The sequence below is a fragment of the Liolophura sinensis genome, chromosome 5 (assembly GCF_032854445.1).
Source record: "Liolophura sinensis isolate JHLJ2023 chromosome 5, CUHK_Ljap_v2, whole genome shotgun sequence".
Classification (NCBI taxonomy): Eukaryota; Metazoa; Mollusca; class Polyplacophora; order Chitonida; family Chitonidae; genus Liolophura; species Liolophura sinensis.
In genome coordinates this window covers 5828230-5856228 of record NC_088299.1, presented here as the reverse complement: position 1 = coordinate 5856228, position 27999 = coordinate 5828230, and the positions used below count along the sequence as shown (strand labels likewise).

General features: G+C 41.0%; 1 protein-coding gene across 1 annotated transcript; it reads left to right on the top strand.

The window, feature by feature from the left end:
- The first annotated feature begins 28 nt into the window (after positions 1 to 28).
- On the top strand, positions 29 to 27588 carry LOC135465704 (alpha-(1,3)-fucosyltransferase 7-like). Its single transcript, XM_064743018.1, has 2 exons — positions 29 to 266; positions 23597 to 27588. The coding sequence occupies exons 1-2, from the start codon at positions 262 to 264 to the stop codon at positions 24858 to 24860; spliced, it is 1269 nt and encodes a 422-aa protein (XP_064599088.1). The 5' UTR covers positions 29 to 261; the 3' UTR covers positions 24861 to 27588.
- The last annotated feature ends 411 nt before the right edge of the window (positions 27589 to 27999 follow it).

The window sequence follows — 27999 nt, the reverse complement described above, 5'->3', positions numbered from 1 at the left end:
TATGCGCTGTTACATAGGACAATACAATAGCAACCGAATATTAGGACGTCTTGCATGGTTGCCCAGAGATGTACGTGTGTATGAATGCAAGAGAATATCATGTAATACGGTTATCTGGGGATTGCATATCCATGCACACGTCAGGCAGAAGTGTAAGTAGCCGAGACACAGCATCTTGTTGAATTTATCATCGGCCATTCGGTATCATCAGAATGAGACTACCAGCGTCATCTTAATACACAGTGTTTTCACACTGGAATCATGAGGTATGTTATTTAGTGTTACGTTCTAATCTCATAACAATGGTAGTTAGTGTATGCTAATGTGTTATTCATGTATTTAGAATGCATAATCAGTGAAAATGTTTGATACTGTCGGAAAGAAGAAGTAAAAGGGATATTCATTTATTTATTCATTTGGTTGGTGCTTTAGGTCGTACTTTTTCGCTTATACGACGTCGGCCAGAATTGGAGTGGGAGGAAACCGGGCAGAACCCGTGGGAACCCACGACCTTCTGCAGGTAGATGTCAGATCTTCCCACAAGCGGGTAATAGGGATAGTATAAGTTAGATCAGCGTATTGCGTAGGTATATAAGGTCTGATACTGCGTCTCGAAAATCAATAAATCCATTCGCACGTAACACGCTGGTATAACGAATTTATCACAATGCAGAGCATCACGGGCAAATTTTCCTGAATCAATAGCGGTATTTCTGGCGACATATGTTGTGTTTTCACGGTTGCTTTTCAACCGATGTGTGTGTGAAGGAAACCTCCTGGCAGCAATCATGTTTGCGTGTGACTAAGAGAGACCTGCTCACAGCAGCCATGTGTGTGTGTGAGAGAGAAACCTCCTGACAGCTGCCATGTGTATGTGAGAGAGAGAAACCTTCTGACAGCAGACGTGTGTGCGAGAGAGTTAGAGAGAGAGAAAAAATCCTATCAGGAGTCATATGTGTGTGTGAGAGAGAGAAACCTACTCTAATAAAAATGTGAATACCCTGAAAATCTAAGAAAAACTGTTGAGATTACTGGTGCATCTTTATTCTAAAAGAAATGGAGAAATGTCAAATCGGCGTATTCAACATGCGTTTGCACATTTCTGCATGGAAGCATATCCTTTACCTACTATGCAATACACAGTTGCCATAGAAACCAATATGACGCTTTGCTTTGATACAGCACTTGGGTAAATCCAGTTTGATATCGATCAAACATCCATTAATAACTAAATGTTCTTGTTTATACATAATGAAATAGAGTCATGAGGTGGCGTGTTCTTGTTCTTGTTTATACATAATGAAATGGAGTCATGAGGTGGTGTGTTCTTGTTTTTGTTTATACATAATGAAATGGAGTCATGAGGTGGTGTGTTCTTGTTCTTGTTTATACATAATGAAATGGAGTCATGAGGTGGTGTGTTCTTGTTTTTGTTTATACATAATGAAATGGAGTCATGAGGTGGTGTGTTCTTGTTCTTGTTTATACATAATGAAATGGAGTCATGAGGTGGTGTGTTCTTGTTTTTGTTTATACATAATGAAATGGAGTCATGAGGTGGCGTATTGATAGACTTGTGCATTGTGTATAACTGTCTGCACTTATTCAGAGCTATACAGTCACCATCAACCTTGAGCTTTCTAACCTAAAGTTTTCATTTTGTAAAATGATTTAGTACGGAACCGTAAAAGTGACATGGTGAAATAAAAATTTTGAAAGAAAACGAAAAAAGTACCTGGTGAAAAAATGTTGTTTGCAAGAGAAATTTATTTGTTAGCCTCCAACTTTTGAAGTCGGGGCCCCGACTTTACAAATCGGGACCGCGACATAATTGACCAATCATAAGGGTTACGCTATAATTTCATCTATACATAGGGGGCCATTGCCTGATCGTCATTGCCAATATGCTTTTGCAAATTAACTTTTGTCGCTTGCGAGTTATACTTTCTCAGTACCAAGGTGTTCTACTAAACGACGAGGAACGCCAACACGATTTATAGTACAGTCCTCAACAATCCGGGATTATTATCAGTAAAGTAATGTTACGACCCGAACTGTCTGTATTATAAAGAGATAGCTTGTTCGAAATACACGGCAGTTTAGCCGCACAAAAAAGTAACCAAAACCAGAAGATTTTATTTTACAACAATTTATTAGGTTTAACAAGGACAGATAACAAGACTTTTACAAATACTAAAGTACATAAGTTTAACAAGAAAGGATAGCAGTATCTATACAAATACTAAAGTACTTACATGTACAACGGTGTCAAGTCCAAACGGACGCATATATTCCACAATGCAGAAAACCATACAGGCATAAATGCACAAATAAGAGGGAAAATCCACAGTATAACTGAGTGTATGACGAAATATACACAAAATTCCACAGACAGGGTCCGTGTACTAATAGGCACTGTGTACACAGGAGCACAAATTAAATATATAAGTTCAGACTGAACAAGTGCTCGGTGGAGATATGATATAACAAAGCCAGAGGCTATAAAGACACCAAAATTCAGCACAAAGGGCCTACTAAAGTAACGCACAGCGAAAGCATCCAAACTCTCAATTATTCTCCTTTTTTCTTTCTCCTTTCTCCCCATTGACCTGGTTTCATAGGTCTTATATAGACTAGTGGAATTGTCTAGAATAAGAAAATTCCTGAACAGGTTTTGTAAACAAACAGGCCCCGAACTGAGAGTATTCTGGAACATTCTAAGGCAGAGGCAGACAGCAGGCCCTGAACTCAGCATATGTAAACAGTGGCAAGCAAAATTTAGAAGCTGACGGCAGTTGTGCACATAACAGTAAACATTCAACCAAATAATACGATAAAATTAAAACTTATCACATCCGTCTTCAGATATGTGTGTGACATAAAGTTGAGGCCTTTGGTCCTAACGTATATAGGCCTACAGCTTGCCTTAGTTCCACCCTTGCTGGGTCAAATACATGTATTGGAACAGTGTCTCACATATAGCTGTTGCAGTTGATATGGAAAGAATTCAACTAGGCTGTATAAGGCTGTATTTTGTATTTCATTTTAATTTAGTCCAAATGTTTATCTCTTTGAAATCTGTTTATTTGCAATCTGTTTATCGTTCATGATGAGAAATGCACTGCCCACTAAAACGAAGGTCGGTCTAAAGCGGTGTACTGTTTTATTCTTTCAGTACTGGTACATCACTGTTCCTGCGTAGACCTAGTCGTTCCGGTCAAGCGAAGTCGAACATTGTACATGAAGTTCACAAGCACTAGAGAGTGGGAGCTGATAATAGGTTGAATGGGGGTAATACGGACCCATTAAGCTTAAGGCCAGTTTTATCCACTAAATCAGGTCAAGCTGGATATAATTTATCCCAATATGTACCTTGGGGTATTAGATATCTGTACTGCATTAGAGGGCAATGAAACTTTAAAGTTGCTTTATGTAAGACATGAAAATTTTGCCAGAGTTGTCCATATTTCCCCACAGATATGGGAAATTTGAACCCCCTGTGTCCATATTACCTCAAGTGAAATAGTACTATAATAATTTTCGACAGGACATTCAGAGAATCCCCCAGCGTGCTTGCTATAGCAGTCAAATGGAATCAGAATAAAGAAAAACGTTGTAAAGTGTCGTGGTGGTAAAGACGTCACTGTGGGGAGTGCGCGCACAAATTTAGGCACAAAATTAGTTTTTCCTATGCATATTTTAAACTGCATGGTGCAATCCGTGAACAATTCCAAAGCTGTGAATGGCTGTGCAAATGTTGACCTATGGCGGTAAAAAAACTTCATTGTGGAGTGTTCTTGTATCAACTCGCTGGAGCGGTCTTTGATATGCAAAGCGCTTCCCATGATTGGCTAAGTGTACTAAGGGTGGCCACTGCAGCCTTCTGATTGACAGCAAATACTCATCTGACGACAGTCACTGTCTGCGTGGATGGTTTAAACATTCCGTCACTGTACAGGAGGGCACATGCATCGACCAGCGTCATAGGCCTAGTACAAATACAGATGTGGAAAGCTTTCTACAGATATTGTGTATATTAGATAAATTGGTATACACAAGGTAAATTCTTACACTCTACAAATGTGGTACTATAGCTAGAGGTACTACGGATACTGCGTATACCAGATAATTTGGTATACTCCGGGTAAATTCTTACACTCTACAAATCATAATGTAGCCAGAGAGACTTTTCTAGATAGGTGATGGCACAAGAAACTACCAAGAAATGCTAGCAGAAATCCGTGTTTACATGAGAACAAACTGAAGTTAATCTGAATGTGTGTGCACAAAACAGGAAAATGGTAAAATCGCCAGAGAAACCCAATACCGCTCTTGTTCTCCTACATATAGATAGGCATGTGCATGAAAACTTTTAATTCATAAGTACATAATTCATAAATTTTCTAAACAATAAAATACAAAAACCCTGTATATAATAAATCGTTGCCCTGCATTAAGGCTTAATTTCTAGAGAACGTGTTTACTACAGAAAACAAATTGAAATTTATATAACTAATAAATTTTTGATTTGAAAAGTCTATCCGTTAAAATCATTACAAAACATTTACAAAGCCTATAAAACTAAAGCCAATAAGACAGTTCAACCTTGCATCAGTAGGCCATTTGTAGATGTACTCAGGCGAAATAAACACACACATACACACACACACACACGAACACACAAAACATGACTTTTTATCGGTATGTTGGAGATCCACGTATGACTGCCATAGAACAGGAGCTAATAAAAGTTTATCCTGCCATCCGAGAATGTGCATTCACACGAAATGCCTTATACTAGAGAAGCCTGACCTTCAATCCATGTATGATAGCTCAATACACAAGAGCTAACAAAAAGCTTAACCTCCCATCCGAATATTTTCATTTACACAATGTACTTTAGACTAGAGAGCTTAACCAAAAAACTTAACAATAATTAATGAATGAGAGCCGATTATACATGTACAGGAGCTAAAAGAAATATCTTAACCTTTAATAGATGTATGAAAGCCATTATACAAGAGTTGAAACACGGCTTAAAATCGACACTGACACTTTTCTTCCCTCTCATAATACCTTGCCTTACTTGGTACAGGCGAGCTAAAAAGGAAAAATTTTTGACGCAGATGTAAAAACAGAGAGAAAGATTTAGTTTATGTGATGTGCCGCGACCATATGGTTTCCAAGAAAAGCGGACCTCAATAAGACTAAAGTTCTGAATATGGGATATGAAGATCCAAGTTCAAATCCTGGTAAAGACTTACATACACTGTATAGTTCCCTAAACCACTATAAGCTTATATATCTAGAGATATTTTATTTCTCCATACGTACATTAGGATGAAGAAAACAACTGCCTGCATGGAAATGTCATTTTATAAATGGCCGAAATAAATAATGAGAATAAGGTGTGTGACAAGGTGGGTAATATTCCACCTCTTGAGAATATGGCCACTGTGGGCAGCCATATTCCCACAGGTGCATACTCTTAATTCGGATGGCCTTGACGAATACAACGACCATAACCATTACTCTGCACAGTTATGGCGGGAGATTGTTGCCTGTACTATAACCTAACACAGTATTACTGATTAAGATAAATGTACTCAGAGTTTACAAACGTTGAAGGATGCCGCTGACATCATAAGAAAATGGGTCATTTTTTTTTAAAACTGGAAAATATGTCTTAGCTTTTTTGGAAAATTAGCAGGAGTGGGTGTGTTAACTCTTTCTTCTATAACTAAACCACAGCAACATAGATGGCAGCACTGACAAACACTATAGGCTGAAATAACCAGGAGGTCCATATTACCCGAGGGTCCATATAACCCCATTTTACCTTATGTGTTTTTAAACAGACTGGGGTTGATTACGATTGCCTTATGTAATCCTTGTTATTGATTAAAAATAAAGGTTATTTTTCCCATGGTAGACCCTAGTCAAAATATGTAGTTATCAGTGAGGGATATGGTTTCCATATCGGCTGTTTCATGGCAAGCGACTTGTGATTGGTCAATTAAGTCGGAGCTCCGACTTCTAAACTAGGGGCCCAAACGTTTGAAGTCTTAGGTTAACAAAGCAGACTTTCTCTTTCCCAAGAAGTTATTTTCTCCATGTGAAATTTTTATTTTATTTTCAAAAAATGTTTTTTTTTCCTCTGACAAAAAGTTTTTCAGCATGTCGCTTTTACGGCTGGGTAGTTTAGATCTATATTGTTACGTCATAAAACGTTGTGATAAAGCTTTTAAGAAGTGTCTACCGCTCCAAATCTTAAACCTGATCTTAAATTTATCTGGGCCGAAGGCTCTTCACTTTCACTGCCTTATTCACCAGCATCAATAATCTTTTGAACACTTTTATTTCTTTGTGACAGCGTATGAGCCCCAAAGGTGAAAGCGCGACAAAGTTCACTGTCGAGGTATCCTAGCAACCACGCGCTATTCAGCGATCCTGTTTCAGGCCGCTAACCTCAGAGGGCACAGCAGAAAATAAATTCGATATATTTTGAAACGAGTTTTCCTGACGCTCACCAGATCAAAAACAGCACACACCACATATACATGTAGACTGCTAATCTCATCGGCCGTAGGCCCACAACAGCAATGATGCCCGCTGGTAGAAGGTAAAACAACAGATTTTATTTTTTACTTTTACTGCGAAGTATTTCCAACAACCTTATATTTCATTAGCAAATGTCAACTACATCACACTGATTCAAAAAATATAACGAAGCAGTTATATATTGAAAAGAATTATAAAGTCTTTGCGCATGTACATTGCGAATAATACAAGGTGCACCAAGTTAAGTGTAAATAAATTTCAAAATGTAGTATATATGTATTTCAGGCTGGAGGTGAAATGCGGCTCAAGAGATTTTATCTGCATCTCTACATGCAAAGGAAAATCCTACAATGGTTAAATAATATCTTGTTTCTGTTTTTGAATATGGATAGTTTTATAAGAAACTACTGGGTAATTCCAACATGATTTCAGACAAACTTCATAGACAATCACGATATACAGTCAATATTAATAAACACGTGATTCATTTTCTTACAAACAGTTGTTTTTCATCTGTTAAGCCAGAATCAATCTCACAAGTTCAAGACAGTAGGCCAGATAAATGTAGAGGAGGTGGTAATTTTTTGATATGGGCGTGACCGATTTCAAAGTACCAGTATAGGACCCACATGTGTTCACCTGGTTTATTTCAGTCCTGTCATACATGAACTAGAAATATCTTCTCGATGGCTTGTTTCTATTCTTAAAGTAAAAGTATTATTTATCTTTGCTTTAGGACGGTATGTGGTTGATGGAAGAGCCAACTATAGGCATAAGTCTAGCTGATTATACAGATAATATACAAATATATATTTCAAAAATTCTTTGTTTACTATTTCAGATATTGTAACAATAAATGTAGACAATGATTCAGTTTTTAATTTACCTCACGCATGTATATTTAGGCCTGTACAATATGTTCTGTCTTAGGCTTTACCTATTTCATTTGATAGGGATATTATGTTATACCAGGCATAGTATTGTGTGGGTGTAAGGCCTGATATTTCGTCTCGAAGATCAATATTTATCACAGTGAAGAGGATTATGGACAACTTTTGTTGGACCGATTCCTGTACTTCAGGCAACTCTTTGTTTTCACCAAGGCTTTTCCGCTTTGCCACTGAAGCCGAGGTTTTGACTCACGGGATAAGAAGAGGAGCACAATGTCTGGCAAGAAAACTTGGTTGGGCTGAGAGAAAATGCTGGCAAAAAGTGAACTGCTAGATCAGTTTTCTGTCGTGAGCAGTTTCATGGTCTCAAAAAGTATTTAGGAAAATTGCTTTTACATTTTGTTCTTGAAAGCTGCTGAATCATGAGAACTCTTTTGAAAAAGAAGTCAAAGAATTATTGACTAGTACATTGTCGACAAGCCTTGCTTTTGGCCAGCACGTGCATCAATGTTTCCGTCAGGTACAAAGAAAAATACTTAACGCGTGAGGTTGTATTCCTCGCCTGTTCGGCGACTGGGGTAGCTTATCCAAAGTTGATAGATCAGTCAGAAGAATCTGCATATTATCTGAAATGTGATAAGTACAACATGCATATATGTGTGTGTGTAAGAGAGAAATCTCCTAACAGCAGCAATAATCTTGTGTACGGCGTAAAACTTCAATCACAAAAATAAATAAATAAATCCTGACAGCAGCCATGTATGTGTGTGAGAGAGACACCTGACAGCAATCATGTGTGTGTGAGGGAGAAAAACCTTCAGGCAGCAGCCATGTGTGTGTGAGAGAGAAACCTGCTGACAGCAGCCATGTGTGTGCGAGACAGAAACCTGCTGACAGCAGCCATGTGTGTGTGAGAGAGAAACCTGCTGACAGCAGCCATGTGTGTGCGAGACAGAAACCTGCTGACAGCAGCCATGTGTGTGTGAGTGAGAAACCTGCTGACCTCAGCCATGTGTGTGTGAGAGAGAAACCTGCTGACCGCAGCCATGTGTGTGTGAGAGAGAAACCTGCTGACAGCAGCCATGTGTGTGTGAGAGAGAAACCTGCTGACCGCAGCCATGTGTGTGTGAGAGAGAAAAACCTTCAGGCAGCAGCCATGTGTGTGTGAGAGAGAAACCTGCTGACAGCAGCCATGTGTGTGCGAGACAGAAACCTGCTGACAGCAGCCATGTGTGTGTGAGGGAGAAAAACCTTCAGGCAGCAGCCATGTGTGTGTGAGAGAGAAACCTGCTGAACGCAGCCATGTGTGTGTGAGACAGAAACCTTCTGACAGCAGCCATGTGTGTGTGAGGGAGAAAAACCTTCAGGCAGCAGCCATGTGTGTGTGAGAGAGAAACCTGCTGACAGCAGCCATGTGTGTGTGAGACAGAAACCTGCTGACAGCAGCCATGTGTGTTTGAGAGAGAAACCTGCTGACCGCAGCCATGTGTGTGTGAGAGAGAAACCTGCTGACAGCAGCCATGTGTGTGTGAGTGAGAAACCTGCTGACCGCAGCCATGTGTGTGTGAGAGAGAAACCTGCTGACAGCAGCCATGTGTGTGCGAGAGAGAAACCTGCTGACAGCAGCCATGTGTGTGTGAGAGAGAAACCTGCTGACAGCAGCCATGTGTGTGCGAGACAGAAACCTGCTGACCGCAGCCATGTGTGTGTGAGAGAGAAACCTGCTGACAGCAGCCATGTGTGTGTGAGAGAGAAACCTGCTGACAGCAGCCATGTGTGTGTGAGAGAGAAACCTGCTGACAGCAGCCATGTGTGTGCGAGACAGAAACCTGCTGACAGCAGCCATGTGTGTGTGAGAGAGAAACCTGCTGACCGCAGCCATGTGTGTGTGAGAGAGAAACCTGCTGACAGCAGCCATGTGTGTGCGAGACAGAAACCTGCTGACAGCAGCCATGTGTGTGTGAGTGAGAAACCTGCTGACCTCAGCCATGTATGTGTAAGAGAGAAACCTGCTGACCGCAGCCATGTGTGTGTAAGTGAGAAACCTGCTGACCTCAGCCATGTGTGTGTGTGAGAGAGAAACCTTCTGACAGCAGCCATGTGTGTGAGAGAAAAACCTCCTGAAAACTGCCATGTGTGTGTGAGACGGAAACCTTCTGACAACAGCCATGTGTGTGAGACAGAAACCTTCTGACAACAACCATGTATGTGTGAGACAGAAACCTTCTGACAGCAGCCATGTGTGTGAGAGGGAGAGAAACCTTCAGACAGCAGCCATGTGTGTGTGAGAGAGAAACCTGCTGAAAAATGATGTGTGTGTGAGTGAGAAACCTGCTGACCGCAGCCATGTGTGTGTGAGAAAGAAACCTGCTGACAGCAGCCATGTGTGTGTGAGAAAGAAACCTGCTGACAGCAGCCATGTGTGTGTGAGTGAGAAACCTGCTGACCTCAGCCATGTGTGTGTGAGAGAGAAACCTCCTGACAGCAGCCATGTGTGTGTGAGAGAGAAACCTTCTGACAGCAGCCATGTGCGTGTGTGAGAGAGAAACCTGCTGAAAAATGATGTGTGTGTGGGAGAGAAACATGCTTACAGCATTCATGTATGTGAGAGAGAAACATGCTCACAGCAACCATGCACGTGAGAGAGAAACACGATCACCGCGGCCATATGTGTGAGAGAGAATCCTGCTCACAGCAGCCATGTGTGTGAGAGAGAAAAACCTGCTGACAGCAGCCATGTGTGTGAGTGAGAGAAACCTGCTGACAGCAACCGTGTGTGTGTGTGTGAAACCTCTTGACAGCAGCCATGTGAGGCAGTCAGAAACCTGCTGACAGCAACCATGTGTGTATGCGTGAGAGAGACCGAAACGTGTTTTCAGCAGCCATGTGTATGTGGCAAAGAAACCTCTTGAGAGAAACCTCCTGACGGCAGCCATGTGTGTGTGAGAGAGAAACCGGTGCCGCGCACTTTCAACCAAACCATATGAAAACAAATTCAGTAAATATTCATTGATTTACCCAGCCTTTTGTAAAGACCTGGTATGGTTAGGCGGGGAATCGGCCCCAGTGGAAGAAACTGTGCACCTCAAGAAGCAATGCTGGCTAGAACTGTGAGTGACCTCTGCTGACACACTCCTAAGGCTACGTTCTGTTTTATCTTTCTTTGCCTGTTATATGGCAAGCATGGGACTTATAAAGATCCAAGCACACATTGAAGCAATGTATAGGTCAGTGGTGAATACACTCACGCAGCGAGATCAATACCACGTGTGACCATATGATGATACGTGGTGTTTAAATGACGATGTCTCGAATAGATACATACGATCGATACTGCCACGTGCCTTATCTGTTGTAATGGAGTAGAAAAAAAAAAACCGATAATAAAATAATTATTCGGTGTGATTACGGTTCCATATAATATTTTACGCAATCGTTGAGTTGTCCGCAATACTGTAACATTAACAATTTGTCGTCTGTAACGTGTACATCCATGCCGTTATTCGCATATGAACCGAGCAATGCAATTTTTTGGTTAAATATCGAATCGATCAGTATATTTTATGGTCCACAACTGTTACTATACTAGTGACTGTTTTAATCCCCGACCCCATGATTATCAGTAGAAAAAAATTCGATAATCGACAAGAAAAAAAAACCCCGTCTTGAACTAAAAACTAAAATAAGCTACGTAAAATATGTGATATAAAGAGAATAACAGCAGCAGCATCAACAACAACTCGTATTCAGACATTTTTAAGTTATTCAAAATGTATTGAGAGACGTTGAAAAAAAACACCACCACCATAGAATTATAAAAAGATAAAAATAATATTGTTAATTTTGTCTGAAAATTGCATTCTCCACAACACTGTCTGTTCATGTAACATGAACACAACGGTCCATCCCTACATAGACACAAAGTCTATATATACGTTGTCGTCAATTTTCAAATAATAATAATAAGCCTTCTTCTTCTTCATAATTATTATGAATATCATTAAGTTCATCGCTAGCGTACTGATATTGATCCATATTATTTGGGTTCTGTTGTTCAATCACATATTCGTCACGTCACGTTCTGCGTTTTTTACGGCTGGGTAGTTTAGATCTATATTGTTACGTCATAAAACGTTGTGATAAACTGATTAAGAAGTGTCTACCGCTCCAAATCTTAAACCTGATCTTAAATTTATCTGGGCCGAAGGCTCTTCATTTTCACTGCCTTATTCACCAGCATCATTAATCTTTTGAACACTTTTATTTCTTTGTGACTGCGTATGAGCCCCAAAGGCGAAAGCGCGACGAAGTTCACTGTCGAGGTATCCTAGCAACCACGCGCTATTCAGCGATCCTGTTTTAGGCCGCTAACCTCAGAGGGCACAGTAGAAAATAAATTCGACATATTTTGAAACGAGTTTTCCTGACGCTCACCAGATCAAAAACAGCACACACCACATATACATGTAGACTGCTAATCTCATCGGCCGTAGGCCCACAACAGCAATGATGCCCGCTGGTAGAAGGTAAAACAACAGATTTTATTTTTTACTTTTACTGCGAAGTATTTCCAACAACCTTATATTTCATTAGCAAATGTAAACTACTTCACATTGATTTAAAAAAAATAACGAAGCAGTTATATATTGAAAAGAATTATAAAGTCTTTGCGCATGTACATTGCGAATAATACAAGGTGCACCAAGTTAAGTGTAAATAAATTTCAAAAAGTAGTATATATGTATTTCAGGCTGGAGGTGAAATGCGGCTCAAGAGATTTTATCTGCATCTCTACATGTAAAGGCAAATCCTACAATGGTTAAATAATGTCTTGTTTCTGTTTTTGAATATGGATAGTTTTATAAGAAACTACTGGGTAATTCCAACATGATTTCAGACAAACTTCATAGACAATCACGATATACAGTCAATATTAATAAACACGTGATTCATTTTCTTACAAACAGTTGTTTTTCATCTGTTAAGCCAGAATCAATCTCACAAGTTCAAGACAGTAGGCCAGATAAATGTAGAGGAGGTGGTAATTTTTTGATATGGGCGTGACCGATTTCAAAGTACCAGTATAGGACCCACATGTGTTCACCTGGTTTATTTCAGTCCTGTCATACATGAACTAGAAATATCTTCTCGATGGCTTGTTTCTATTCTTAAAGTAAAAGTATTATTTATCTTTGCTTTAGGACGGTATGTGGTTGATGGAAGAGCCAACTATAGGCATAAGTCAAGCTGATTATACAGATAATATACAAATATATATTTCAAAAATTCTTTGTTTACTATTTCAGATATTGTAACAATAAATGTAGACAATGATTCAGTTTTTAATTTACCTCACGCATGTATAGACAACAAGAGGATTATGGACAACTTTTGTTGGACCGATTCCTGTACTTCAAGCAACTCTTTGTTTTCACCAAGGCTTTTCCACTTTGCCACTGAAGCCGAGGTTTTGACTCACGGGATAAGAAGAGGAGCACAATGTTTGGCAAGAAAACTTGGTTGGGCTGAGAGAAAATGCTGGCAAAAAGTGAACTGCTAGATCAGTTTTCTGTCGTGAGCAGTTTCATGATCTCAAAAAGTATTTAGGAAAATTGCTTTCACATTTTGTTCTTGAAAGCTGCTGAATCATGAGAACTCTTTTGAAAAAGAAGGCAAAGAATTATTGACTAGTACATTGTCGACAAGCCTTGCTTTTGGCCAGCACGTGCATCAATGTTTCCGTCAGGTACAAAGAAAAATACTTAACGCGTGAGGTTGTATTCCTCGCCTGTTCGGCGACTGGGGTAGCTTATCCAAAGTTGATAGATCAGTCAGAAGAATCTGCATATTATCTGAAATGTGATAAGTACAACATGCATATATGTGTGTGTGTAAGAGAGAAATCTCCTAACAGTAGCAATATTCTTGTGTACGGCGTAAAACTTCAATCACAAAAATAAATAAATAAATCCTTACAGCAGCCATGCATGTGTGTGAGAGTGACACCTGACAGCAATCATGTGTGTGTGAGGGAGAAAAACCTTCAGGCAGCAGCCATGTGTGTGTGAGTGAGAAACCTGCTGACCTCAGCCATGTGTGTGTGAGAGAGAAACCTTCTGACCGCAGCCATGTGTGTGTGAGAGAGAAACCTGCTGACAGCAGCCATGTGTGTGTGAGAGAGAAACCTGCTGACTGCAGCCATGTGTGTGTGAGAGAGAAAAACCTTCAGGCAGCAGCCATGTGTGTGTGAGAGAGAAACCTGCTGACAGCAGCCATGTGAGTGCGAGACAGAAACCTTCTGACAGCAGCCATGTGTGTGTGAGGGAGAAAAACCTTCAGGCAGCAGCCATGTGTGTGTGAGAGAGAAACCTGCTGACCGCAGCCATGTGTGTGTGAGACAGAAACCTTCTGACAGCAGCCATGTGTGTGTGAGGGAGAAAAACCTTCAGGCAGCAGCCATGTGTGTGTGAGAGAGAAACCTGCTGACAGCAGCCATGTGTGTGCGAGACAGAAACCTGCTGACAGCAGCCATGTGTGTTTGAGAGAGAAACCTGCTGACCGCAGCCATGTGTGTGTGAGAGAGAAACCTGCTGACAGCAGCCATGTATGTGTGAGAGAGAAACCTGCTGACCGCAGCCATGTGTGTGTGAGAGAGAAACCTGCTGACAGCAGCCATGTGTGTGCGAGACAGAAACCTGCTGACAGCAGCCATGTGTGTGTGAGAGAGAAACCTGCTGACAGCAGCCATGTGTGTGCGAGACAGAAACCTGCTGACCGCAGCCATGTGTGTGTGAGAGAGAAACCTGCTGACAGCAGCCATGTGTGTGTGAGAGAGAAACCTGCTGACAGCAGCCATGTGTGTGTGAGAGAGAAACCTGCTGACAGCAGCCATGTGTGTGCGAGACAGAAACCTGCTGACAGCAGCCATGTGTGTGTGAGACAGAAACCTGCTGACCGCAGCCATGTGTGTGTGAGAGAGAAACCTGCTGACAGCAGCCATGTGTGTGCGAAACAGAAACCTGCTGACAGCAGCCATGTGTGTGTGTGTGAGAAACCTGCTCACCTCAGCCATGTATGTGTGAGAGAGAAACCTGCTGACCGCAGCCATGTGTGTGTAAGTGAGAAACCTGCTGACCTCAGCCATGTGTGTGTGTGAGAGAGAAACCTTCTGACAGCAGCCATGTGTGTGTGAGAAAAACCTCCTGAAAACTGCCATGTGTGTGTGAGACGGAAACCTTCTGACAACAGCCATGTGTGTGAGACAGAAACCTTCTGACAACAACCATGTATGTGTGAGACAGAAACCTTCTGACAGCAACCATGTGTGTGAGAGGGAGAGAAACCTTCAGACAGCAGCCATGTGTGTGTGAGAGAGAAACCTGCTGACCGCAGCCACGTGTGTGTGAGTGAGAAACCTGCTGACCGCAGCCATGTGTGTGTGAGAAAGAAACCTGCTGACAGCAGCCATGTGTGTGTGAGAAAGAAACCTGCTGACAGCAGCCATGTGTGTGTGAGTGAGAAACCTGCTGACCTCAGCCATGTGTGTGTGAGAGAGAAATCTCCTGACAGCAGCCATGTGTGTGTGAGAGAGAAACCTTCTGACAGCAGCCATGTGCGTGTGTGAGAGAGAAACCTGCTGAAAAATGATGTGTGTGTGGGAGAGAAACATGCTTACAGCATTCATGTATGTGAGAGAGAAACATGCTCACAGCAACCATGCACGTGAGAGAGAAACACGATCACCGCGGCCATATGTGTGAGAGAGAATCCTGCTCACAGCAGCCATGTGTGTGAGAGAGAAAAAACTGCTGACAGCAGCCATGTGTGTGAGTGAGAGAAACCTGCTGACAGCAACCGTGTGTGTGTGTGTGAAACCTCTTGACAGCAGCCATGTGAGGCAGTCAGAAACCTGCTGACAGCAACCATGTGTGTATGCGTGAGAGAGACCGAAACGTGTTTACAGCAGCCATCTGTATGTGGCAAAGAAACCTCTTGAGAGAAACCTCCTGACGGCAGCCATGTGTGTGTGAGAGAGAAACCGGTGCCGCGCACTTTCAACCAAACCATATGAAAACAAATTCAGTAAATATTCATTGATTTACCCAGCCTTTTGAAAAGACCTGGTATGGTTAGGCGGGGAATCGACCCCAGTGGAAGAAACTGTGCACCTCAAGAAGCAATGCTGGCTAGAACTGTGAGTGACCTCTGCTGACACACTCCTAAGGCTACGTTCTGTTTTATCTTTCTTTGCCTGTTATATGGCAAGCATGGGACTTATAAAGATCCAAGCACACATTGTAGTAATGTATAGGTCAGTGGTGAATACACTCACGCAGCGAGATCAATACCACGTGTGACCATATGATGATACGTGGTGTTTAAATGACGATGTCTCGAATAGATACATACGATCGATACTGCCACGTGCCTTATCTGTTGTAATGGAGTAGAAAAAAAAACCGATAATAAAATAATTATTCGGTGTGATTACGGTTCCATATAATATTTTACGCAATCGTTGAGTTGTCCGCAATACTGTAACATTAACAATTTGTCGTCTGTAACGTGTACATCCATGCCGTTATTCGCATATGAACCGAGCAATGCAATTTTTTGGTTAAATATCGAATCGATCAGTATATTTTATGGTCCACAACTGTTACTATACTAGTGACTGTTTTAATCCCCGACCCCATGATTATCAGTAGAAAAAAATTCGATAATCGACAAGAAAAAAAAACCCCGTCTTGAACTAAAAACTAAAATAAGCTACGTAAAATATGTGATATAAAGAGAATAACAGCAGCAGCATCAACAACAACTCGTATTCAGACATTTTTAAGTTATTCAAAATGTATTGAGAGACGTTGAAAAAAAACACCACCACCATAGAATTATAAAAAGATAAAAATAATATTGTTAATTTTGTCTGAAAATTGCATTCTCCACAACACTGTCTGTTCATGTAACATGAACACAACGGTCCATCCCTACATAGACACAAAGTCTATATATACGTTGTCGTCAATTTTCAAATAATAATAATAAGCCTTCTTCTTCTTCATAATTATTATGAATATCATTAAGTTCATCGCTAGCGTACTGGTATTGATCCATATTATTTGGATTCTGTTGTTCTATCGCATATTCGTCACGTTCTGCGTATTCTGTGAAGCTCAGTCTACTACGTACTGCATCAAGAATTCCACGGCTGTAATCCGTCTTTCTGAAAGGAGTCTACAAAATAATCGAACAGTAAAGAAAAAAAAATAAATCCCTCTTTTGTTTACATAATATGACTAGAATTCTGTAATCATCAAATAATGCCAAAAAAAAAATCTTAGTTGTTTTACATTACACTACATTTAATTGTATAAAATTCTTAACCGAATAACGATAAACGTAAACTCACATCATTGCTTGGCGAAAAATGCATTTGGTCAGCCATTCTTCACATTGTATAAATAAATACAACTAGGGATAGAATTCCTCTGGAAAATACAGATTGGTGGGAAATGATGAGCTAACAACAGTGTTAACCGTTTAACTTGGATAATCATAGTTACAAAATAAAAAAAAGCCAAAAAGGAACCGTTACCAAAAATACACGACCTATATTAAGACAAATTTGACTGTCGAGTCAACAGACATGCACTCGCATGTAAACGACCACGTTTAACGTGCGTAGCATTTTAATATCTCATTAGCTTATAAATACATAATTAATTTGTCGCGTGTAACGTGTACATCCATGCTGTCATGGTTTGTCAGAGCTTAAAAAAAGACTACTTTCCTCACTACTTTAACACACCTTTAGCGTCTATAAGCTAAACCAAAGATTAATCAAACTGAAAAATTCAGTTATACCACACATGACCGATACCAATGGCACACTGATCGTTTCGGCGGTAAGGCAAAGTCGAAGGCCCTGGAAAGTGGCAGCTTAGGAAATGTGTAAGTTCTATTGTGCTCGGTTGTTCTTACCGTGTGAAGCTGCCATTCCAGTCTCAGCATCACAGGTTTTTTATTCCACTACATGCATTTTGGATGTATAAGAATGACTAAGAAGCAAAACTAAAGAAATAGTTCTAAACTGAGATCTGAATAATACATAGAACGTCTGTCTGTAAATTTACGACCGTGAACTGGTTTATTTAGAGTATTCTTGAATGAATTTCCATCACAGATAAAACACAATCTCCCTGACTTGTTATCAGAGTTATAGTAACATTTGAGACAAAGTTATCGAGCATTTAAAACACAGACACATTCTAGACCGACGAATCATGATTCGCAGAAGTGTTGCTATTAACAACATTTTCAATGAAAACACGTATATTCGGGTTACATAAAGGCACGTTGAGCAAATCAGTCAGATTGAAAATATGTATTTTTTCAGTATAGCTATTATAAAGTTGAGAGCAAAAATGTGTATGCCTTAACAAGGTTAAGACTTCCAAACAGTTGTCATGACAAATCGAGTCTCCGTGGCTAGTGGAGAGTAATGGCCCAGGAGCCTCTCACCAATGCGGTAGCTGTGAGTTCAAGTCAAGCCCATGCTGGCTTTCTCTCCGGCCGTAAGTGGGTAAAGTTTGCAGCAACCTGCGGATGGTCGTGGGTTTTCCACGGGCTGTGCCCGGTTTCCTCTCACCATAATGCTGTCCGCCATCGTATAAGTGAAATATTCTAGAGTACAGCGTAAAACACAAATCAAATAAATAAAATAAAATAAAATCTTTGGAACCGATTCTCTGTCTTACCGTACCAGATCCTTTATCAGAATCGAGTCTTAAAACATATTGTTGTATGTTCAAACATATTAACGCAAGGCAATAAAACTAAGGAATCGTTGTACGAAGCCGTGACCTGTGTGTTTTGTCGCACAGAGAGCTTTAGAATGTCGAGTTTAACCTGGCTTGTATCATCATGAAATTCCGCTTTGCGACCTGGTGGATGCTCCCGTAGATCAGTTTTAATATGAGAGAGTAGTGAAGTTATTTCTGAACAGGAAATCCCGCATTCTTTCCACTCAGTATAAGTTACTAGAATGTCAACAGACACTGTCGGGAGATGACAGCTGTATGCAAATTATCACGATGCGTCGTCCAATCAGAGTTTTATTAGACATCAGGAAAGTTCGACGCTGTGAACCTAGCAGCATTTGACTGGTTGCCTGCTTACGTTTACACTGATTATCTTGTGGTGTAGGCCTATTCGAAACTACGGGCATCCAGGTATTTGCCACTTTATTCGTACCAACACGTCAGCTTTATTGGCGCAGGCAAGCCAGTGAAAAGATCGTGTAAATAGCATGGATAAATCAAATTTTAATTTAGAATTGTTACGAGGCCATCGGGTGCACCACGTTTAAATAATGGGAAAAACTTGTCGCGTCACTTGCAACCCACGCAGTGTTAAAGGGCAAACCACTGTTTGGGTGACGTAATCGGAAACAGCTGCGTTCTCGAGTTATAACAATAATTCGCGCCTGACTGATCAAAATTGGTAACATGGTGGCACGATTTTTCTGCAGTTATGCAACATCACAAAGACAAAATGTTAAGGATTTATAAACTGTTCCTACATTTAAACATAAAATACGTAAAACAGCTATGTATGTAGATGGTATATAGAATAACATCAGGTAGGGCTTCCACCAGTAAACCTGTTAAAACACTACATTGTATAATCTGTACGTGTACATGTAAACGCAGTCCATCGTGAGCAAGCTGTGAATTTATTATGGTTTATAGCCTGCAGTCAACCTAATCTACGTACATTTTAGCGTTATGGAAAAACTCTTCAATATGGGGAGGGTCAAATACAGCTTTCTGAATTGGGCACCCTAAAATATTTTCTGAAATTCAGAAAACCGAGCGTGATAATCTTGATTGACTGATTAATTTATTCAACATGAATTTCAAACAGATGTCCATATTCATTGCAGAAAAATGGATAATGAAGGGATTTAAGTCAATACCACTTGTTTTACCTCAAAATATACATTCCTGGAATATTTAGAACAAAAAAAAAATCAAGGTTGTATATGAGATATGATTTTATTCCTTGGTTTGAGATGTGTCCGTATAGATTAATGGTGACTTTGTTTACTCAGACTCCTTGCACGTCGGTATTGTAAATATATCCCCACTTATTCAGCTGTCTTATGTTTAAAAGTAGGCGTTTTTTGTTTTTAACGCAGCTGACAAATCTCAGTGGTTCACAATCAGTTCGGTTAAGATCTGTAACGCTCGTCATTTTCGAACTGTATATAATAGCGCTTAACCTAGGACTAGGGGGCGTAAAGGCAGCCATGCTCATTACATCTGCATGATGCCTTTGTGAACAGTTGCAATCAAAGCGCGACTAAGATACCTTGTTTAATTGTTATTTGTCCTGGAACTCATTCATGGACTACGAATTTGGACTTTGACATGGAATTCATGCCTGAAATATCCACTGTCTGCCCGGCATCAGTCAAAATTGATGACCGCTTCTCTCTTGTGTGTTACCGGCTTTATTTTCTATGTGTATAATTTCTTACACACCTTTGTCTTTGGGAGCTAGTGTTAAACGTTGTTTTGGAAATGGATCTTGCGATTATCGACTTGGAACGCTCTTTACGGACTACGAATGGTATACAAACGTCGGAAATGACGCTTATATTCCTCACTTGTGTCCGACAATTGGTTGTTCACAACCCCGAAAGTTAATATATAAGGATTAAATACTTATAAACAATGAATTGAAAATGTGGGAGTTAGCTTAAGTCCAATAACTGTTTCAGGCTGCATGAAAGGGATTGGTATTTGTTTGTTTATATACAGTTTAGAATGGTAACAACATGTAACAGAAGGAGAAATTCTCCACTCTTCTTTTGAGTGTAAATGTGGCTTTAAAGTAGGCCTACAGTTTTCTAAAGGCTACAGTAGTCAGTCTGGAAATTAAGTATCCTCACTGTGATAATGTCAACTTTGTGGGGAAGTCCGAATTGATACAGCCTAATTGATCATCATGTTATTCAATTTGAAAAGTGAGAAAAACATCCATAAACATGTGCGTGTGCTGTTGGCGGGGACGTGTCCTATACATGTGCATGTACCATTGGCCTAAAAGGGCGGGGACCTGTCCTATACATGTGCATGTACTGTTGGCCTAAACAGGCGGGGACCTGTCCTATACATGTGCATATGCTGTTGGGCTAAACAGACGGGGACCTTTCCTATACATTTACATGTGCTGTTGGCCTAAACATACAGGGACCTGTTTTATACTTGTGCTGTTTGGCCTCAACAGGCCGGGAACTTTCCTACACATGTAGGTGCGCTGTTGGCCTAAACAGGCGGGGATCTGTCCTATACAAGTACATATACTGTTGGCCTAAACAGGCGGGGACCTGTCCCATACATGTAGCTGCGCTGTTGGCCTAAACAGGCGGGGACCTGCCCCATACATGTGCATATGCAGTTGGCCTAAACAGGCGGGGACCTGTCGTATACATGTGCATATGCTGTAGGCCTAAACAGGCGGGGACCTGTCTTATACATGTGCATCTGCTGTTGGCCTAAACAGGCGGGGACCTGTTCTATACATGTGGATGTGCTGTTGGCCTAAACAGGCAGGGACCTGTCCTACATATATGCTGTTGGCCTAAACAAGCGAGGACCTGTCCTATACATGTACATGTGCTGTTGGCCTAAACATACGGGACCTGTCCTATAGTTGTGCTGTTGGCCTAAAAAGGCGGGGACCTGTCCTATACATGTGCATATGCTGTTGGCCTAAACAGGCGGGGACCAGTTCTATACATGTTCATATGCTGTTGGCCTAAACAGGCGGGGACCTGTCCTATACATGTGCATATGCTGCTGGCCTAAACAGGCGGGGACCTGTTCTATACTTGTGCTGTTGGCCTAAACAGGCCGGGAACTTTCCTATTCATGCACATGTTCTGTTGCCCTAAACAGGCGGGAACCTGTTCTATACTTATGCTGTTGGCCTAAACAGGCGGGGACCTGTCCTATACACGTACGTGCGCTGTTGGCATAAAGAGGCAGGGACCTGTCCTATACATGTGTATATGTTGTTGGCCTAAAGAGGTGGGCCTGTCCTATACATGTGCATATGCTGTTTGGCCTAAAGAGGCGGGGAACTGTCTTATACATGTAGGTGTGCTGCTGGCCTAAACAAGCGGGTACCTGTCTTATACATGTGCATATGCTGCTGGCCTAAACAGGCGGGGACCTGTCCTATACATGTGCATATGCTGTTGGCGTAAACAGCCGGGACCTTTACTATACATGTGCATGTGCTGTTGGCCTAAACAGGCGGGGACCTGCCCAATACATGTGCATATGCTGTTGGACTTGTCCTATACATGTGTGATGTGCCGTTGGACTAAACAAGCATAAACCTGTCTTCGGGACCGGTAGATCGAGGATCAATCCTTGATCGAGTCACACCTAAGACTTTAAAAGAGGAAGTTGTAACTTCCTCGCTTGGCGTTCAGCATGATGGGGATAGTGCAATATATGCCCGATAATGGCTCGGGCGGGGCAGCTTACTTGCCTTCGGTAAGTCGTCTCAGTGAAGCAGCACTAAATAAAAGAGCGGTGGAAATCCGTCCTGCAACAAGGGAGGCACATTACACGTACATGCACCCAAATGATTCATTCGTCGTTATATGACTGAAAAATTGTTGAGTACGACGTTAAACTCCAAGCACTCACTCACTCACCCCTAAACCTGTCCTATACATGTGCATGTGCGGTCAGCTAGGAGTGAGAACAGCAAAACAAAATAATAGGATATTGATAAAGGATAATGCAACAAATGTAATAAAGCAAACATACAGATAGTCGAGGGTTTCCCCCGGGCTCTGCCCGGTTTCCACCCACCATAATGCTGATCGCCGTCGTATAAGTGAAATATTCTTGAGTAAGGCGTAAAACACCATTCAAATAAACAAATAAACAATAAAGCCAACAAATACAGAACTTACACAACCTGTATGACATGAAATGAAATCGAGTATATTCGCGTAAGTTTCAATTTCAGCGTCCGGAAAATCGGGATCGGAATGCTTTTTATTGTCCAATTCCACCATTAAGCGTTTTAAACCGATATGTTTTGCATGCGGAATGGCAGTCTACAACGGATTCAAAATTTACGTTGGTCTCTGTTCACTCAAACCGAATTTACTGTTGTTGGTGAAATGTTGAGTTTTGCGGCCCCTTCCTTTAGAGCATGATATCGTGACCTGTCAAATCACCCCTTTATTTGCAGATTTTTTATTGGTAGCCGGTAGGGCTAATTATTTTTTAGTTTACAGTTTATTTACTTGATTGATATTATACGCCCTACTCAAGAATATTTCACTTACACGACGGCGGTCAGCATTATATGGTGAGAGAAAACCGGTTTGGAGCCCGGGGCAAACCCACTACAATCCGCAGGCTAGTTTACATAAATGCATAGGCCCCGGTTTCTATGTACGTATATGCAAGAAGATTTGTTTCCATATTTTCAGTATAATAGGTAAGCCCACTATTGGTAGAAAGATGCAGTTGCCTTAACATACGTGGCTTTAACGCCTTGTTTGATATTAGTGATTACGCACCCTTAGCTTAATGGCAGGGAAAGACGTGTGTGAAATATCTTGCTATAACCCCAGTTTGTTTGATCCAAGTTCCTGTGATAATACTTTGCCCCTTTACTTTGGAGAACCACTCCTGCTCTTTGTAAGCCTTGAAAGTATATGTTTTTACATCAGATAGTAACTAAAACCAATATTTCACTACCCGTTCCTTACCTAGCTGGTTGCAAAATGGATACCTACCTACAGCCATGTAAAATATCGTTGACGTCATCAGTGCAGGTTAACTAATTTCCAGTCTGACCGCTGGGACTGAAAACATTAAGGCCATTTTTACTCACGGAAAAGAGAACATTTTTGTACTGTTATATTATTACCCATCCTAAACAGCATTTTAAGAAATAAACAGACCATTTCATGTACTGTATCCCTTACAATGGTCGCTACCTAGCTTTTCAGTGCACCAGCTGCCCAACCCGTAAATAACCTGTACATTTGGACTCGTCCAAGTAGAACCGCTCATATTGACTGCAATGTTTACTTTCCTCAGGTGTGTCCCCGGCATCCGTTGTCTGCATGCAAGTAAAGCTACAATCATGGTCAAGTGGAAAATACTACTAACTCTATGCATGTTTTCTGTTAGCGTCGTGTTCTTGTTATGGAAATTTGGTGAAAAACGAACAACTAATTCCACTACAGTTGAGAAGTCTGTTTCCGAGTCCAGCAACCTGCATCGGTATTGGGAAATTAAAAACACCTCACTCGGTGAAGGCAAGAAGAAACTAATTTTACTCTGGACGAAGTTCTTTAATAATGATGGCTGGATGAAGGATAATGTTTTCGAACAATGTCCGGTCTCAAGCTGTGGATTTACCAGCGACAAAGGACAACTGCAGAAAAGCCACGTCGTTGTGTTTCATTCCAGAAATATAAACGATGAGTATCTCCCGACGCAAAAATGGCCACATCAAAGGTGGCTGCTGTTTAACGTGGAACCACCTTATTTAAGTAGCATGTTGCCGCAAAAGTATAACAGCCTGTTCAACTGGACGATGTCTTACAGACAAGATTCGGATTTTGTATATTCTTACAACCAGGTCAGTCCTCATGATGGAGGTAGCAGTTTTACTAAGGTAGAGGTCGGGACAAAAACAAAACTTGCTATTGCTATAATTTCTAACTGTTTTGCCATAAACAACCGCCTCGAATATGTCCGGGAGCTCCAAACGCACATGCACTTAGATTTCTACGGAAAATGCGCCGGACGGCCGTGCTTTGATGCAGAATGTAATGATGCAGCTATGAAGAAATACAAATTTTTTCTGGCGTTTGAAAACGGTAACTGCCTGAATTACATCACGGAGAAATTCTGGAACGCTTTGCTTACCTTCGATGCTGTTCCGGTTGTCCTCGGGGGATCTTCGCCACGTGACTATGAACTAGTAGCGCCCCCTGGTTCGTATATAAACACGGCTGACTTCTCTTCTCCCAAAGAGTTAGCTACTTACCTATTAAAGTTGGATAAAGACGACCAGCTATACATGGAGTATCACAACTGGAGGAAGAACTACAAGGTAGTATCTCTCGGGCTTATCTCACAGAAAAGATGGAAGAGTAGCCTTCCACCCCACCCGGCTTGGTGCGATTTGTGTGCAGCTCTGCATAATTCATCTTTACCTTCCCAAGTCTACACGGACTTAGCAGCTTGGTATTCGCAAGATGTATGCCCTTACGACCATCCGAATGTATTCTGTACATCGTGGAATCGTTGTTGCTTTAGGAAGAACTTCAGAGACATGTTTAGCTGCATTTAATAGTGGCTAGCCGCTGATATGTACTCTCAAAAAGTATTCTGTTAAATTTAGCAGAAAGCCTGTTATCTGAGTGATGCTAGGATGTATTTTGTTATTGAAGCAGATTGTTCCGTTAAATATAACCTACATATACTAACTAATTCAACATAACGGTGGTTGCGATGTCAGAAGTCATTTGCAGCGATGCATTGATGTTAATACAACTCAGACACAAATGACCTACATCTCCTTTAAAGGTGTAAGGAATAATTACCAACAAAAGCAATGTAGAATCAAAAGAATCGCAGTTTAGGGCATTAACGATTAACAACAAATGTATGCATCACTAACTTTCCATGGAATGTAAATCTGCTGTTGATTGGTCAGACTGGGTTGGTGACAGGTGTTCCCACGTATGTTGTCCAATGCATTCAAACATGCAATTCCAAATGACATTAAATGTTACAGGATTAAGTAGATGTTCCTCTGGCCAGTCCAGGGTCAATGGTCCTGGTCAGCTGGGTTGGTCAGTCACAGCCCATGGTTTAACAGGGCTGCTCTGCATGCCAGTCCTGCTGTGGTTTTATAGGCTTCTCAGGACAATTAAGCTAGTCTGTTGAGTGTAACGCTTTTTTTGTACAGTGCTGTATACCATTTCCCTTTCAACAGAAGTATCAGCTTGTGGTCATTTGAGAAGTTTAATTAATCTTTTTAAGAGGACATCTGAAAAAGGATTTGCTTTTTTCTGTCGCAAAGTCTATAATATAACTAAATAATGCATAGATATATGTACACGGAGCCTATCGCCACATTTCCTCTTTTGTACAGAAACATGACGTCCGTGATATTATGGGATGTACTAGTAAATAACCAATGGCGCTGTCTCCAGATCATGTACTAATCTATTTTCTGATGTTTTCATGAATTATGTTCACATTGTGGATAAATCAGATAAACTAATGCCAGCATGAGACTCGCATAACATCAGGAAGTCCAGATGCGAGTAAACTTAGCGGGGAAATGCTTTATTTCTAAAATTGTGTTTCCGATCTTGCCTTTCTATGCACATACAGTACACATGTAGTGATATTTCCAGGCTTGTTTTATCGAGACGAGGGCCTGTAGGTTGGCCAGATATAAAGGAGACCCTTTTCAGATGTAGTCCACGTGACAAAAGCATATGGCACACGCACACGCGCATTCAACTCTTACCATGTTCATCTCGTTCTCAAACACCTTTGATCACAACAACTCGAGAGGTTCAGTGGTATAAGCATCGGACTACAGGGGTTGTTCATTTTTGGAGCGAGATAATTATCGACACTTTCTGTGTAATCTGATGTCGGCGTTTTAGCTAAAAGACACATGGCGCGTAAGAAGTCCCGACACCATTTACAAATCATTTACTTGGCGCCGAGTAATCAAGGAAGTTGTACAGCAAATCAGCATTGACCTTTAGGCCTACCTGTTCACTAAAACCTTCTGACAATCGATTTACGTCATATAGCGACCATTCCATTATGCTTTGGAAATGTGAATTTGATCAAATTGAAAGAGACTCTGGCCTTTATATTTTAAACAATATGTTATTAAATGAGACGGATTTTTGTGAAGGGGTGAAGTGGCTTTATCGACGAACACTATTCCTGTGCCTTGTATACGGACGATATCTGCGTTTGGTAGGATCATCTGAAGTATAAGATTAAAAAGTTTGTCCACGCTTACGACAAAGAAGAGAAAGCCAAAAAGTACAAAAACATCAACGCAATATGACAAAGATTGGAAAAAGAATACGCATGGGCCTCATTTATATAGATAATTATGATTCTTCTGTGATATCTGAACTACAGGAGGGGCTATCTAATTATGAGAAAGAAACTTATATGGGGACGGTGTTGCGATCCAGAGATTTGTACACTCGCGAGAGTGATCGTAACATCAATCATCTTCTTAATTTAGAGAAATAGGTTAATGCGTATGATTTAGGAGTTTCCTAAAACTCGATCAAGAAAAGGCCTTTGATAGTGTTTCGCATGAGTACCTGCACAAAGTGTTACACAAATTTCGTTACGGTATAAACTTTGTAAAGGGATTGAAGTTTTATACCATGCTACCAGAAGTGTTGTGCAATGTAATGGGCGTGTTACTAAATATTTTCCAGCGGGTAAGTCCATACGATTGAATGCATGAATGAATGATAATGGCTTAACGCCACATCGGCAATATTTCAGCCCTATCGTGGCGAAAGTCAATGCGACAAAGATGCCCTATGCAATACTATATGTGTTGAGTGTAGAGCCGCTGGGGTCAGCAATTAGATTTTTCCCTTTAGCTCAGCTGGTAGAGAGCTGGACTTGGGCTGCTGAAACCCGAATTCAAATCACAGTGTGACCCACGTAGTGAAATCTTTTCGAGGCAAAAGTTGTATAGATTTGGACTGATCAATGCAAATATGTGTGTGTTTTGCAAGGGGCGCGCAGAAGATCTGCTGCACCTCTTTGTAATGTGTGACCGTCTTCAAGTTTTTATTATATGTATACATTTGCAATATAGTCCATTCATTTTTCAGATTTGAACCAATAGTTACTCTAAATAAAATTCATTCTAAGCATTCCATGCTACTTGGGATAGCGAAATGCTCCAAGAAAGTAAATTTTTACTTTGTCAACTACGTGTGGTGTTACAGAGATTGAAGTAAAGAACGTCTTACTTTTACCGCTATTTTTATTTGTATGTAAATTGAACCTCTCCCCATTCATTTTTAAGCATTGATAAAACAGTAACGGGGACGTCGGGTGGGGGGGTGGGGGGGGGGGGGGTGATGTTAAAGGGCACCAAGAAATCAACACGTAAACAGCACCTTAGTCCACGCGAATGCCGAGTAACCTTTGATGCATACCTTGCTCAGTCTGTGAGAAAGCAGCTGTATAAATCTGGACATAGGTTGACCCTCAAAATCTGGACATTTCTATGTCAGGAGCTGAGAAAAGTGCAAAGCAATACTAAAGGGATGTCACCCATAGCGTCATCACCACGTTATCTCGTTATCTCCTCTCTCCCAGAATTTGCTTGCACCTTTATACAAAAAAATGACAGCGAAAAAAGACTTTTCCTCCACATTTATCCCGAAAATCGGGAGTGCCAACAGGGCACTGATACA